The sequence below is a fragment of the Pteronotus mesoamericanus genome, unplaced genomic scaffold (genome assembly GCF_021234165.1).
Source record: "Pteronotus mesoamericanus isolate MK-2021 breed Mesoamerican mustached bat unplaced genomic scaffold, CSHL_Meso_final scaffold_36, whole genome shotgun sequence".
In the NCBI taxonomy this organism is placed as follows: domain Eukaryota; kingdom Metazoa; phylum Chordata; class Mammalia; order Chiroptera; family Mormoopidae; genus Pteronotus; species Pteronotus mesoamericanus.
In genome coordinates, this window is record NW_026555313.1 from 9,558,903 (window position 1) to 9,574,126 (window position 15,224).

At 35.0% G+C, this 15,224-nt stretch overlaps 1 protein-coding gene across 1 annotated transcript; it reads right to left on the minus strand.

Annotated features, from left to right (window-relative positions):
- Window positions 1-868: 868 nt before the first annotated feature.
- Window positions 869-14,902, minus strand: LOC129086067 (inactive caspase-12-like). Its single transcript, XM_054592585.1, is given in 8 exon segments — window positions 869-893; window positions 3,914-4,033; window positions 4,410-4,519; window positions 7,419-7,565; window positions 7,998-8,232; window positions 8,994-9,125; window positions 9,127-9,167; window positions 14,667-14,902. Coding segments are annotated over 7 exon segments (984 nt in total). The 5' UTR covers window positions 14,887-14,902; the 3' UTR covers window positions 869-893; window positions 3,914-3,934.
- Between the last annotated feature and the right edge of the window lie 322 nt (window positions 14,903-15,224).

Below are 15,224 nucleotides of genomic sequence, written 5' to 3' on the forward strand. Positions count from 1 at the left end.
ATGTAAAATAAAAGCTGTGAATATTGACAAGGTGGAGACAAGTCTAGATCTGCAGTTGATGAAATTTTATATGTAGGTTTTTTTAAATTTTAATCTCATTTATTTATTTTTATTAAATCATTTTCATTGTTATTATATTACAGTTGTTTCGGTTCTTCCCCCGTTACTCTCCTCTGCCCATCCCATCCCTGACTCTCACAGTCAATCCCTACACTGTTGTTCATGCCCATGAGCCATTTATACATGTTCTATAACTAGTTCTTTTCTCTTCTTTCTACGATTATCACCTGTCCCCCTCCCCTCAGGTCCCTTGCAGTCTGTTGCATGTTTCCATGTCTGTGGTTTTATTTTGTTTGTTAGTTTATCTTGTTCATAGATACCTCACAGGTGAGGTCATATGGTATTTGTCTTTCATCGACTAGCTCCTTTCACTTAGCATCATACTCTTCAGTTCCATCCATGCTTTTGTGCAGGGTAGGAGCTCCTTCTTTCTTTTTGCTGTGTGGTATGGTATTGTGTAAATGCATCACAGTTTTATGATCCACTCATTTACTGATGGATTTTTTTTAGAGAAAACTAAGTGAAAAATTCTGTAAATCAGTGAATTGTCAGTTCAGATCATGAATTAAACTATATATATTTAAGAATTAATAATGGCCGTCATTTACTTTTAACACTCACAGCAATGAATTAGTTTGAAACTATAGAGAAAAAAATTTTCATTCAAAATAGTAAGGAAATAACATTTGTCTAAGAATATTCTTATCTAAAAATTTGAGGAGGTTATATAAAGAAAAATACAAACCATTTCTTAAAGATAATAAAAAGCCGTGGCAGGTGGTTCACTTTGTTGCAGCATCAATCTGTACTGGGTTGTTGGTTCTATCCCCTGTCTGGACACGTAGAGGAGACAACCAATCAATGTTTCATTCTTACATCTCTCTCTCTCCCCCTACTTCCTTTCTCTCTAAAATCAATAAATATATCCTCAAATGAGGAATAAAAATTTTATAAAAAGATGAAAAATAATATATGGCTTAATGATTACATAAAACATAGCACTAGGTATCCAAATGTTCATCTTCACATCACATTCAAATCCTATTTTAATTGCCAGAAAATGTATATATCTTTCTAAACTTCACCTGGAAGCATGTACAAACATAAATAAGAAAAGTGAATAAAGGAAGAATAGTGAAGATTATAAAACCGCACTGATTAACAGTTATAAAACACGGTAGAGCCCTAATAGTTAAATCAGTTCATGTAACAGTATGACTTCTGCCATAAACAGTTGCTCATTATGTGACAGGCAGGACAGCAGGGAGCCAAAACATACACAAACCATCACACCTGCTCTGTACGAATCAAGTGTTGGTGTACACACTTTGTACCTGGAAACTGTCATCTGAGAGGTTAACTAATTTATTCTAAAAATGCCACAATTAATATTTCACAAATGCAGGATATAAAAAGACTTGTACTATATTGAGGATGCTAATCAGAGAGAATGATTTTTTTGTTTCTGTTTTCTAAACCAGATTTCCAGACACCTGCCTATTTTTGTGTTCTCTCTAAAGGAATGTCAGATTACCAATTGTATGCTTACATTAAGGCTATTGTTTTATTTTACTTTTTAAAGCTCATTTGAGTGGATTTTAATCCCTTATAGTCAAAAGATTCCTTAACATACAAACCAAAATCTAGTGTCTGTATTTATATCCTCCAAAAACAAATAGCCCAGTAATGTTAAAGACAATTCGTTAGAAAATGAAGCATGATTCTTGTGTATGTATTACATTCATTGAAAGAAATTCAATAATATCCTCAGTAATAAAAATCCATAGTTCACAGCAAAGAACTTATATATTTTAGAGGATTAAACAAATCTTAAAAAACAATTAAAAATTATAGATGAAGTAGTACCATACTTAAGTTTGAAAAATAGAAGCAAACAAAAACAAAAAGAAATGTAAATGAATTACTAAAAATTTGAGTGTTTTACATGTATCATACATGAAATTTATTACCAAACAACTAACGGAAAAATGTTTGCTAATATATGACCATTAGCTGTAATGTTATTATAAAGTCCTTACAGAAATTAGTAAAAAAAACACAGAAAACTTATAACAAAATAAAGATAACATAAGTTAATGATTCACATAAAAATAATAAAAATGTTAAAAATCCAATTATAATAACAAAAGAGTCAAATTGACTATTTCACTATTTTATTTATTAAATTAATAACTATTAAAAACTTTTTAATTTTTTGTCAGTCATTATCTTAGATTTCTTATGTGCATATAGTTTGGAATAAAATTTTGACAATAAAACAGGTAAAAATATTTTATACTTGCATCTAGAAATTCTACCTTTAGAAATACATTATAAGAAAATAAACTTATACCTAGACAAAGTAAAGGTGTAAAAATATCATCACACACTGTGTAGAAAATAAATATTTAAAAAGACATTAAAAGTAAGTAAAGTTTATTCCTGGCTGAGTGGCTCCGTTGCTTGGAACCTTTTCTGGTGTACCAAAAGACAGCGCGTTTGATCCCCAGTTGGGGTGTGAATGGGGCAATTGGTTAATGGGTGTTTCTCACATTGATGATGTTTCTCTCTCTCTTCTTCTCTCACTCTTCCCTCCCCTCTTGCTTCCTCTCTAAAATCAATAAACATATCCTGTGAAGAGTTTTAAAAAAATAAGTAAAGTTTGAACAATATATGTTATAGTGCCTGATGGAATGTTACAAAATTTAAAATAATATTTAGGGCAATTTTTTTTACTGTGATTAGTGAAGGTTGTCCTGAAAACAGAAGCAGAATTGATTGCTCCAAATTAAGGAACTTTTATAAAAATAAGTTGAATTTTTTTAACAAATAGAGTTACAAAAAGATTAAGAAGTGTCATTTCTTCATTAAACATCTTTTTATGTTTCTCTGTACTTAAAATGTGTTTTTCAATGAGTATGTTTTACCTTTATGATAAAATGAGAAGCCAAGAATACTTTTAATAAAATTTTATTGAGCATTAACTCAACAACAGTATGATAGTGACTTTAGCCTGGTATTTGGGGAAGGGGGGGAGTTGGAAATTTGGTACAAAAGCATTCTTTTTCTTCTATTTTCCCGAAATTTATTGGGTAACACTGGTTAACAAAATTATACAGTTTTCAGTGAACAATTTCACAATACATCATCTGTACACTGTACTTTGTGTTCAGCACCGCAAGTCAAGTCTCCATACAAAAATACCCTTGTTCAAAAATTAACTTTTTAAAGTAGTAAGTTCTTTAGTAAAATAGTAGAGACCATAATACCTCCATTTTTCCTGGAAAAAGTAAGAAAATAATATGAATATTAGTAACTGGAAATAAGATATAAATAGAGCTAATCTCCACTGTGAGATATATCTTCACAAAAGGGCTGTGTGTATGGCCATCATGTTCAAATGGGAAGATCTGTACTAGGGCCTCACATCCTCAGCTCAGATTCGTCAGTAGTCAGTTACACCATGGTACTACAGGCCTGCTCACAGAATACGGATGTGACTCAGCAAAGCTGCCTTCTTGAGAAGGAAGCCAAAAACCAGCTGTACAAAACCTGTCCAATTATTTTCTTTTGGGTATGCATCAGAACTAAATATTTTCTATTCACTGAGTAGGTTTTTGGGAAAAACAAGGGGTGAAATGTTTTCTATCTGGACTTATAATTTCTTATGCAATCATTATATTATGGTCAAAGGTGAACAGAGCCAGCGTTTTCCCTAGGGCCATTAAAAAAGGCAGACAAGGAGAAACTTAGTGATGAATGTGCAGCCGCACTCTATCGTTGACCTCCATTCTATCTGGACTATATGTATAGAAGCGGGAAACACCCAAATCCACTTCTTGGGTACATTTACCTGAGAAGCTTCATAATAGTCTTAGTTGCCGGGGAAGAGGTAGAAATACCGTGTCATAGATACTCTTTCAATCGTGGGCATCTGAGCCACTATATTTGGTGTCTCAAATGCACGTTGAACCTAAAATAATAAAGAAAGCCTTTAGAGATTTTCTAAAAAGGAAATCTGACATTCTCACTTAGAAATGTTAAAATTTATTGTATGTATTAAGGTTGTTGCCAGATAGTATGAACAAAGAAATTTTTAGCTTTTCCTTGGATATAGTGCATACACTGGGAACTAGTATGAACATAAGTGTTTCCTGAATGAGCAAGGCTATCAGGATTGGAGAAACACTGGATCTTTGTAGTACTTCATAAAACTTCCTCTTTAAATAAACGTAGGCTATAGGAAGGAACATCAAGAGGACCTAAAGCTTCAGGACTCTAAAAGTGTTTTGCAGATGTTTCTACAAAGTTCTCAGGGAAATAGTTTAAAAGGACAAAAAGATCCTTACCTTTCGAAAAATCTCCTCCAAATGATGATGCTGAGAATATTCTTTGAAGTGGTAGATAATTTGGGAAATGAAGAGCGAACCACTTGTGCTCATTCTCCAAGAACTATTATCTGCAAATAAAGAATATAAAAATATTGAGGGAGGTGGCCTTTGTTTAAGTATGGAAGACACCTAAACCCATAGCTGTTGGATGAAGTTTGATTTTGATGTTTTGGAGGAGATAGAGAGGAAGGTCAAATCTGGATAAAGCTGGGACTACAGGTTTATATAGCAGCCCAAAGAAAAACATCCTGGACTCTCAACCACAATCCCCTTGATTTCCTTACCAGCACAGCCAAAGTTATGACCCTTTGGATTGCAAGTAGTAGAAAAGAACAAAAAACTTTTTTTTCAGAACTTATTTTATATATATATATATATATATATATATATATATATATAAATATATATATAAATTCAGCACTCAACATTCTTTGATTCTGGGTATTCTCTTCATCCATACCATTTCCTAGTATACTTTTTGTTTTGTGAATATCTTTTGAATTACTATTTCTCCTTACCATTGCAATGTGATCAAATATCTTCTATCATAAAAAAGTAAATATTCTAATTATCAGTTTATCTGCAGCTACCATCCTATTTATCCTTCCCTTTAATAGTTCAATTTCTCAAATATATTCTACTCACTAACTTCATTTTTCTCCTCATTTGTTCACGCCTGTCGAGCTTCTCCTTCCCACACTATATTTACCAAATGACTTTCTGCAAGGCCATCCCTGCCCTCCAAGTCATTAAATCTGATGACTTTACCTTTACCTGATCTTTTATTCACATCAGAAACTATTTTATCTCCAATGAATTTTTTCTTGGTAACTCTGACAGCACATACTCTTAGTTTTCTTTTTCATTCTCTGACCATAACTTCTGAGTCTAGTTTGATGATTAATACTTCTATCTCTAATCTTGAACTCAGGAGATCTTCAAGCCCCACATGTAGGGTCTCTTCTCTGTTCTCTGTTTCCAAACAATGATATCTATTTTTAGAATATCAAGTATCATCCTTTAGTAAGCATTTCCAAAAATTCTACCACAGATCTCTCCTCTGAAAAGTACAGCTGCATAACTCTTTACTCTTCATTTCACCTTAAAATATGCCCAGAGCATCTTATTTCAATGAATGCATCACAATCATCTCTTCATAAACTCAAGTCACCTCTATTATCCCTTCTTCCTAACCTGTTATATCCATTAAACCACTAAGTCATATTAATTCGTATCTACTAATTGTTTCTTTGATCTAACAACTTACCTCATTCCTGGACTATTGTTATTACCTTGTAATATTGCCATAGCACTTAAACCTGTCTCCTTATATTTGCTTTTACCAGGCTGTAATCCAATCTCCACAGAATCCCCAAAGTGATCATTTAAAAATAAAAATATCACTTCCTTGCTTAAATTTCACCAAAATTTCCTAATAATTATTAGTGTACAATAATATTAGTAATAAAGTATGTTAGTATAACATACCAAATCCTTCCCTGACCTATGAGGCCTCAGGTTACATGGCTTCTGGTACCTCTCCAAACTTCCCCTTGGTCACTCTCCCTTGGCTACATGCACCAGCCTCACTGGTCCTGTTTTCCAAGCTCCTTTCTTTCTCAGGTCCTCTGTACACATTGCTTTTTCTGTCCGGAATGTTCCTCTCTTACCCTTGGCGTGGTTAACTCCTTCATCTTTCAAATGTGAGCACAGATTTTTCTTTGAAACGCTTATCACAGTTGGCAGTGATTATTTATTTCTGTTATGTTACATGTATATCCTCCCACGCCCAATTAATTTCTCCCTCTCTGGTTTGACTGTACATTTTGTGAGGTGCAGTAACCATGTCTGTTATAGTTGTATATGATATGTGCTGCACCCAGCCCAGTGCTAGCACATAGTTATGTGTATTAGAAATGAATGCAAGAATTTTATATATTAGGCTTTATTCTCTCAACTAAATTAAACAGTCTCTTAGAGTATGTGACTTTAATGTGGAACTCCTCTTTTAAATATATAGTTTCCAAAGTATAAAATACACTGAAGTAGAACTATTCCAGATGTGCAGGGGTGTGCATGGACTTTTTTCCTATTTCATCAGGCTAAACTCTCAGGATCCTCTAGTTCCTTGCTACTCACTTATGGTCATGGACCAACAGCACTGGCATCACCATGGAGATTTTCTGAAAGGTAGACTCTCAGGCCCTGCCCCAGATCTGATGAATCAGAAATCTACATTTTAATAAGAAGCCCACATAATTTCTATGCACATTAAAGTTTGCAATTACTACCCTAGAGCACTTAAAGCTGTGACCTGTATAAACCAGGTTTTAAAAACTGCCTTTATTACCGAAATGGTTGCTGAAACAATGTTGTGGATGGCTGTTAAGCAGATTTTCTACAGACTAGACCATGAAGAGTCAGGAATAGTTTTTTGTTTCTTTGTTTTTTGTTTTTTTACCTTCTACTCTTCTATTATGCCTTTTGTACCAAAGAACGATTTTCGGTCATTGGCAAATTATCCTGAAAGCAGGAACTTGAATGTTAACTAATTTCCTGAGACTATATTCAGATAAGAGGCCAATATGTTCTAGAGTATGTGGAACAAGTATTACAGTTTTCCTGGCTCATTTAATTGCCAGTAGAGGATCAGGTGGACCAAACCATGAGAATGTGATATATTTATGTGCCTGGGTATATTTAAAAAGGAAAAAAAAAACCCTCTTACTTTATTTGTAGGTAGGCTATTTGAAGTCAGGATCTTCACTGAACTTCTGTTTAGTTTGAAAGTTTCCTTCAAAATAAAGACTTAAATTTTTACTTATGAATTCAATATTTTAAATGTATTTACCACGAAAAATATCTCATTAGAGAGGAAATGTTCTTCTATTAGTGATAAGATATGATCATACTTTAGCCTGTAATCTAGGAACTAATTGAGAAATTTTTCTCTCTGAATTCACTTACGTGGAGTTGAAGATTTGAACGCAATGAAGTCCTTCTCCACATGGGTCTTTGTAACTGCATCACTCCAGATGTGACACTGAAAGGTATGGTCATCTCTATACGCGAAGGATCTTCCCATGTCAGCCACCCAAACAGTCCCATCACCTCCTGAGGAGACATTCATGTCATATGAAAGATGTTATATTTAAACACGTACACACACACACACACACACACACACACACACAATCTTTTTTTTTACCATTACTTCAGTATGTCTTAACATAAAATTTATTAAAAATGAAAATATCTTAGTACTAGAAAAACTACCTCACTGACTATGAACCACACAGAGACCACTTAAGTTTGGAATAAACTTGTTGAACTTCTGGTTGCAAATGGTCGGGGCATTCATAATTATTCTAGGCTACTTATCATTTCTTTAGGAATGGTATAGACTTAACACATTTTCTGGACTGGACTAAGAGTAGTACTAAAATGCTGTTTTTCTCACCCATCTTTAGGAAAATGAAGGCTTGACATCAGGCTAAGAGAGTAAAGGGTAAGGTCACTCCCTGGGTTTCCCCAACTCAGACTCACTGCCTCTGCATGCTTGCATGATGATGATTTTGGGTTTGTCTCTTAGACTCTGGCAGTTACGGTTGTTGAAAATCTGGAAGATTGTATCATCGTGAAGTATATCTGGCTCTCGTTCTGTGTGCTTTGTCCCACAGATTCCTTCCAGGATGCCATGAGACATAAACACCAAGAATGTACTGTCCGAAGATCGGTGTTCTTGCCGGGCAGCAAACTGTAATAACGCTGTTTCCATTTCCTAAAAGAGACTCCATAATTATTATGAAGGCACTCTCCATATATACTTTGTACTCAAATAATACAACAGATGGCGTTAACAAAAAAGCTGCAGGCACCAAAGAATCAGGTGGTTTGGATTTAGGAAGCTGCTGGGGGGTAAAGTATAATGAGGGGCAAGTGACATGACGAGTCTCCAGTAGGAAGGCTTAGCTTTCATCCGTTTTACATGTTGGAGTTCCTATAAATTTTCATTCCAAAAGAGATAATAGTTTTCTACTGACAAAAACTATAAACGCTTAACAAGTTTCTTTAAAATGGAACAGCAGAAAGTTAGGTTTAAAATGGCTTGTCTAAAATCATGCAAGGTATTTTAGGGAGAGCCCGAATCATGACTTTGTGTATGAGTATAATTTTTTTTTACTACATATCCGGTTTTACATTTAGACACATGATATCGACATTATAAAAGTCTCATGAGCTCCTTATGTAGGTATCAGACAATGTCAGGGCCCAGGCCCTCCATCTCACCTGTACTAAAAATAATAGATGTCACCTGGACTGAGGCCTTTAGAAAGATCCTACATTTTTAGTGAAATACTAGTACATAAAGGTGATCTAAATATTTGATATGAGACTGTGCATTCGAGGAGACTGAAATTCTGGAGATCCTACTCTGGAGCAAATGTAATTCTTATATATTTTGTTCTTATAGCTGTTAAGAAAAAAGTTCAAAACTGTTTATGGTGGTAGGAAGCTTGTCCCACTCTGCTGAGTCATTACCAGAGCTGTAAGATTCATTTTTACAACCACTGAGTATCCAAGGCTTTCAAGTAGGTCTTGCATCCCTGAAAGATCAACTTCAGAACCATATCGGTTACTAAGGTGATCAAATTCTTTGTTGCAGATGATGAGGGCCAGGCGTGTTCGGCCTTCCTTCTCCATCACTGGATATATCTGAAATTAGCAGACACAAAGTGAGTCGCCCCAGGGATCCTCCCTTTTGCCTCTAAAGTCTTTACAAAACAGGCCTTTACAATTATAGAGTTGGTGGCTGGAGAGCTTGGGAATGGAACTGTGTCCTCAAGAGGAAAGAGAAAGGACCACAGACTGAAAACATGTAGTAGGAACTTGGCTTTGGTTAGGTGGTGGGTAGGAGTTCAAAGTGTGTTCCAGGATGATATGGAAGAGACAGGAAATCCAATGTAAGGATCACTTACTTAATTAGATAACATTCTATGCCATTTGTCTTTATCTTAAGGCCCTTATAACAAGAACTAAAATTCCCAGTATGTCCCCAGTATCTTATTTGAGTGAACAAATCTGTGTGTCTCCCTGTTCCAAAGCAAAATACCTCAGCTGCCTTTGTTGTCTTCAGTTTATGGAAATATTCAGGAGGACAAAGCTTTAACTTATGAATGGGTTGGGAAGCCTGGGCACCCAGAGGAGCTAAAAGAAAAAGAAAAAAATAAAATAAAACAAAAACCTCACTAAGCAGTAACATCCACTACTTTGCAATTGTGCAGCCCTTTTGAGTGGGTTTTCATTCTTTAGAAATGCTTACTGCCACCCCACCAAAATATTTTATATATAAAATGACTAAAACAAAAGCCTGAGTATTCCTCTTTTTTTCTTTCTGTCTCTTACTGGCCCTACCATATATTTCTGTTTTTGTTAGTGGTCACGACATTGACTAGTCTTTCAAACCCAACATATTAAACTCACATAAACACAGTATGTAAGATTTAGAAGGAAGTCTAATGTTCATTTAGCCTAGTTAAGTCATTATTCACATATTTAACTCCATTTTCAATACCCCTTCTTTATTATTACCACTCTCTGAAAGATCTCCACTAACAGGGAACTTAAAATATTCTAAAGCATTTTTGAACCATTCTGAAGGACCTTATAAGTCCTGGTATGTATTTCCCACATTGAGAGCATAAAAAAAAAAAAAAAGAAAGAAAAGAAATCTACTTTCTTTCCCTGTGAAAGTTCATGAATTCCTCTATGAATTAAATACATGTCCCCATTATTTTATATACATGCCCCATATAAACAATTATTGTATTTTGTGTTTATTGTACTGTAAGCCTAATTAAGACAGGGAAGGTGTCTTTAATCTTTGTATTATCAGTATCTAGCATGATATCTGGCACAGATTAATGTTACCTTGCATGGTTTATAACTGCTTGTCAATGAACAGTTGCCTTCGATTTGAAAATAGCTACCAAGTATCTCCTGATTCTTTGTTTTTTCTTAGGTCAACAAGCCGCTGTTCCTTTTAAATTTTTTTTCATAAGAATGATTTCACCTTAATCAACAAATCCATCAGTTTACCTACATCTATACACACTTACTCTAGTTTTTCCTCCTACTGCAAAGAAAAACACAATCTTCTTCCTATATAAGAGTGATACCTCTACTTATGCTCTGAGTTCCATTCCCTCTCACCCACAAGGACTTTAGTCAGGCATTTATTCAGCTGTGCATTCTACTTCATCAATTTCTCGTGCTCTTCCAACTGTGTTATTCCCCATTGGCATATCAACATGCCTTCATATCAAGGTACCTTTTAAAAACACCATTGCCTTGACCCTGTTTCTTCTCCATCTGAGGAATTATGCTGAGGAGTGGAGCAGAAACCACTTCTCAGCATAATTCCTTAAAGGCTTTGTCTACTTTCACTATTTTTTATTTTTTTCAACTCAATTTTTTCTTCTGGATGCAATGTAGACTGGTTCTAATCCTTACCACTTAAGTGAAGTACTTGATATCAAGGTTAACACTCACCAATTTTTGCTTTCTTTGCATTTAACATGGTTAGACACATCTTGCTTCTTGAAAAAAGATGTTTTCTAGTCTTCTGTGATGCTGCATTTTCCAGCCAATCTTTATAAATCTGTCTTCATTGCTGGCATTTCATCTTCTGCCATATGTCCAAAAGTTGGGTTTTTCTATGTTGGGACCTCTGTTATTATCTATCAACATTTCTCCCTAGGACCCCTTTCAGTCCCATCATTTTAAATTCTGTTTACATGATGAGTTCAAAAATTTATTTCCATCCCTGATTCCTCTTTGAATTCCTCAGTTGAACATCCATCTGTTTATTCAACATGTACCCTTGGTTGTAGCACATGTTTCAAACTAAACATGTACAAAGGACTCCTGGCATTTGTCCACTGCTGCAAATCTGTTTCTCCTGAGTTTACTCTCAATCACAAGTTTTCTGTATCTCAGTAACTTGTTCCTAGCTGCCAAACCAAAAAAATCCTAGAATCACAGTTGATTCCTTCATTTCTTTTATTAACCCATACCCAATCCATCTGTAGTTTCTGTTGACCCTACCTCCAAAATAGATCCCAAATTTAATGTCTTATCACTATCTCTATTACTACAACTCTAATCTAAAAGCTATTATCTCAACTGATACATGCAAAAGGCTTTTAACTAGACTTTTTGTCTCTATGCTTGTATATTTCTCCTCTGCTTAAAAACTTCTGAAAGGTTTTCCATTGCAAATAAAATTAAAATCCTTCTCCACTTTCTAAAAATCTTTAAATGGTATATCAATGACAGTCTGGCTCTTTAGCAGCTCCTCCTACCATGTTCCTCCCTTAATTTCCAATTCTCCAGTCAGATTGGCCTTTTCTATGACAAGATCATTCTAAATCCAGAGCTTTTGTTTTTGTTTTTGTTTCCCCTTTCCATGGAATGCTTTTGATTTAGAACCTGTCACAACTCCCTTCCTATTGTTCAGGTATATACTGAAATATCACTTCAAAAGACTTCTCAAAACTATCCACCCTGGCTCATGCTTGCACCATTCACCAATCCCAACAACATCACTTTCTATGGCTTAATCCCCTTTTCTCTTGAATGTTCCTTGAAATTGCACTATTTATTTTTTTGGATGTTTATTTTATATCTGCCCTCACTACACTGCAAACTCCATATAAGCAGGATTTTTGTATTTCTTTTTGCTATAAACCCAGTAGTTAGGATAGCATACAGTAAGTTTTCAACTAATATATGCACATATATAATATATAAATAGATATCAAAATGAATAAAGATTATAAAGTTTTTATTCCTTTGTTCAGGAACTTTGAAGATATGCTACTCACAAGACAACACTGTCACTACTCCCTTTCTAGACATTATCATTCTTTAAAGTGACCCAATATTTCATCAGTTTCTTTGGTTACCATATAGAATACACGATTCATACTATTTTTTTAATGTGCTTTTCTTAATCACATCCATTTTCAGTTTTGTGAGGTTGGTAGTTGCTTATATCTTAGATACTTTATAAATCCCTTTAAAGATATTATTAATCCCATTTAAAAATATGAACTTCAGAAAAGCTGTGATGTGTGGTATGTGTGTGTGTGTGTGTGTGTGTACCAGAGAGTATGGTTAGTCAATGGGAGATGAGCTTAATGTACAGATTTCTTGTGCTTTATCCCATTTCTCTTTCCATTACACCATAGAGACTTTCTTACATGCTTTAACTTAAATAATGTCATTATGTGCCCATGATATTACCTGTCAGAGGTAGAACAAATGCCTGGCACAATCCAGCATGCTCCTCAAGTTTAGCATCTTCATTTTCACTTCCAGATTCTTAGGAGCATGAAAGAGCAGGTATGTGTGTGTTAATCTTACTTTTGAGAAACTTTGTTAGGGGCAGAAAGAAGAAATACCTTACTTCCTAAACCTAAATTTCATGGTCTTTTCACTATAACACAGGGTCCCTGTATAGCTGCCTTCTCCTAAGTGATGTATAAGGACTCCCAAAAGCCATTGGGTTTTAATGGCAGTTACCTGTTAGAGGGAGAGCCAATGCCTGCAGTGATCCAGCTTCTTCCTTATCTGTACTTTCTTCACTTTCACTTTCAGATTCTGAGTTGGAATGAACAAAAACTTAAGCATCAATGCTCACTTCAAAGGTTATTTCCAAAGATAAACATTGACCGAGAACACACATGTCCTCGATCTTATCAGAATACATTCTGACAATACTAGAAGTCCCAGAGTTTCTGACTGTGATGTAAGATTTGGGGGCAGTTACCTGTTGAAATAGAAGATTTACTGTCCTTAGATTCATCATCCTCACTTTCAGGATCAGACTCTGAAACAAAATAAAATAAAATAAAAATTTATTAGCAGAAGTAAATTTCTCAAACCTACACACGTCAAACTGTTTTTCCTTGCACCAATAAGGAAAGGACTATGTTCAGTGTGGGGCTACCTTATAAAGCACGGAGATTCGCTCATTCTCTAAACTCCAAGGGTTTTGGGTTTTTTTTTTTTTTGGTTTTGAGTTTTTTTAGAGAATTGTAATATTCTGCCAAATGAAAAAAGGGGCAGACTTTCTGAGGAACAAGGAAGGGCTCATTATCTTCCTATTTATATACTACAAGGAATACATTCTTTCATCAAGGCTTTTCTGCAAAAGCATTTTTTTATTCTGAGGAGGGAAAATACATGTTTTTACAGAAATTAGTCTTTCAACAACCAAGATATAATCCTGGAGTGATGTTCCAAAGATTTAGAATATTTCCCATGTATATATTTTACTTTAAAGTAAGGGTCAGCAAACTATAGCCTGAGGGCTCAACTCAACCTAAGACCTATTGTTGTAAATAAAGGTTTATTGGAACACATCCACACTCATTTTGTACTTATTATACAATATGTTGCTGATTTCATGCTACAGCAGAAGATTTGAGTAATTGTGACAGAGACCATATGGTCCAAAAAGCTTAGGATACTATCTATCCTTTATAAGAAAAAGTGTGGTCACCCATGTTTTAGAAAGACACATTTGTATTCTAGCCTGAAATTGCCTACTGTCCTCCTTTAACAAGGAGAAATACAGGTTCTTAGAGATTTATCCCTGTAATAAGCCATGCTAAGCAGAAGGTAATGGATTTTTTTTTTGTACTGAATATTATATGTTTGGGAATGACTCTAAAGTCCACAGTGTACAGCCAGAGTAGCACAGGTTGGATAATTCTAATTAAATGTTATACAACTCCAGTACCATTGATTCATTTGACAAATATTTACTCAGCACCTATCAGGTGCCATTTCTATCAGTTTGGCGTATATTCCTGAACAAAGCAAACATACGTGCCTCATGGAACTTACATTTTAGCCGGGAGACATATAATAGAAAGAATAAGTAAATGTTATAGAATGAATGAAAGTGACAATCACTTTAAAAAAGGAAAAAAGAAAATGTGCATCATTGAAAACTGACTGGGGATGTTGGAACAGGGACTAAAGTAGATCAGGGCATTTTGAAGTATTAAATGAGAAAGTCAGGCAAAGAAGATACTAGAGATGTGGATAGTTTTTTCTCCACATGCAATTAGAAATAAGAAGACAATGGGTGTAAAGATTGTAGATGGAGAACAAATTATTAGCCCTTTGGCCTGAGATACTCACCTAATTTTATCTGCTTCTTGGTTTGGAAGAGCCGATTCATCAATATTTTGCCTGCCACTTCAGTTTTCTCAGTGAGATCTTCAACTAGGCTTTCAGTACTGTTCACGATGAGGTTCACTCCTTTCCCTATTCTTTGTAACTTATCCCTATTTAACACATTTTTTTCCATAAAATCATCAAAAATGCCATCCAGGAAGTTCCTTGCAACTGACTTAACCATGTCGATAGGATCTTCTTGAGGTCCCTTTTCTGTGAGAAAGATAGGATTTTACATGTAGACAGGACCTTCTATATCTGGTTCTAGGCCAGTGGTTCTCAAATTTCATTGTGCCAGAGAAAAAGCTTGATTAGCAGAACTGCCTATCACAAAAATTCTGATTTGATACCCCATTCACAAAAATTCTGATTTGATAGTCCCTGACCGAGTAGCTCAGTTGGTTAGAGCATCCTCCTGATACACCAAGGTTGCGGGTTCAATCTCCAGTCAGGGTATTTCCAAGGAGCAACAATGAGTGTATAAATGGAACAACAAATAGATCTCTCTCTCTCCCTGTCTCT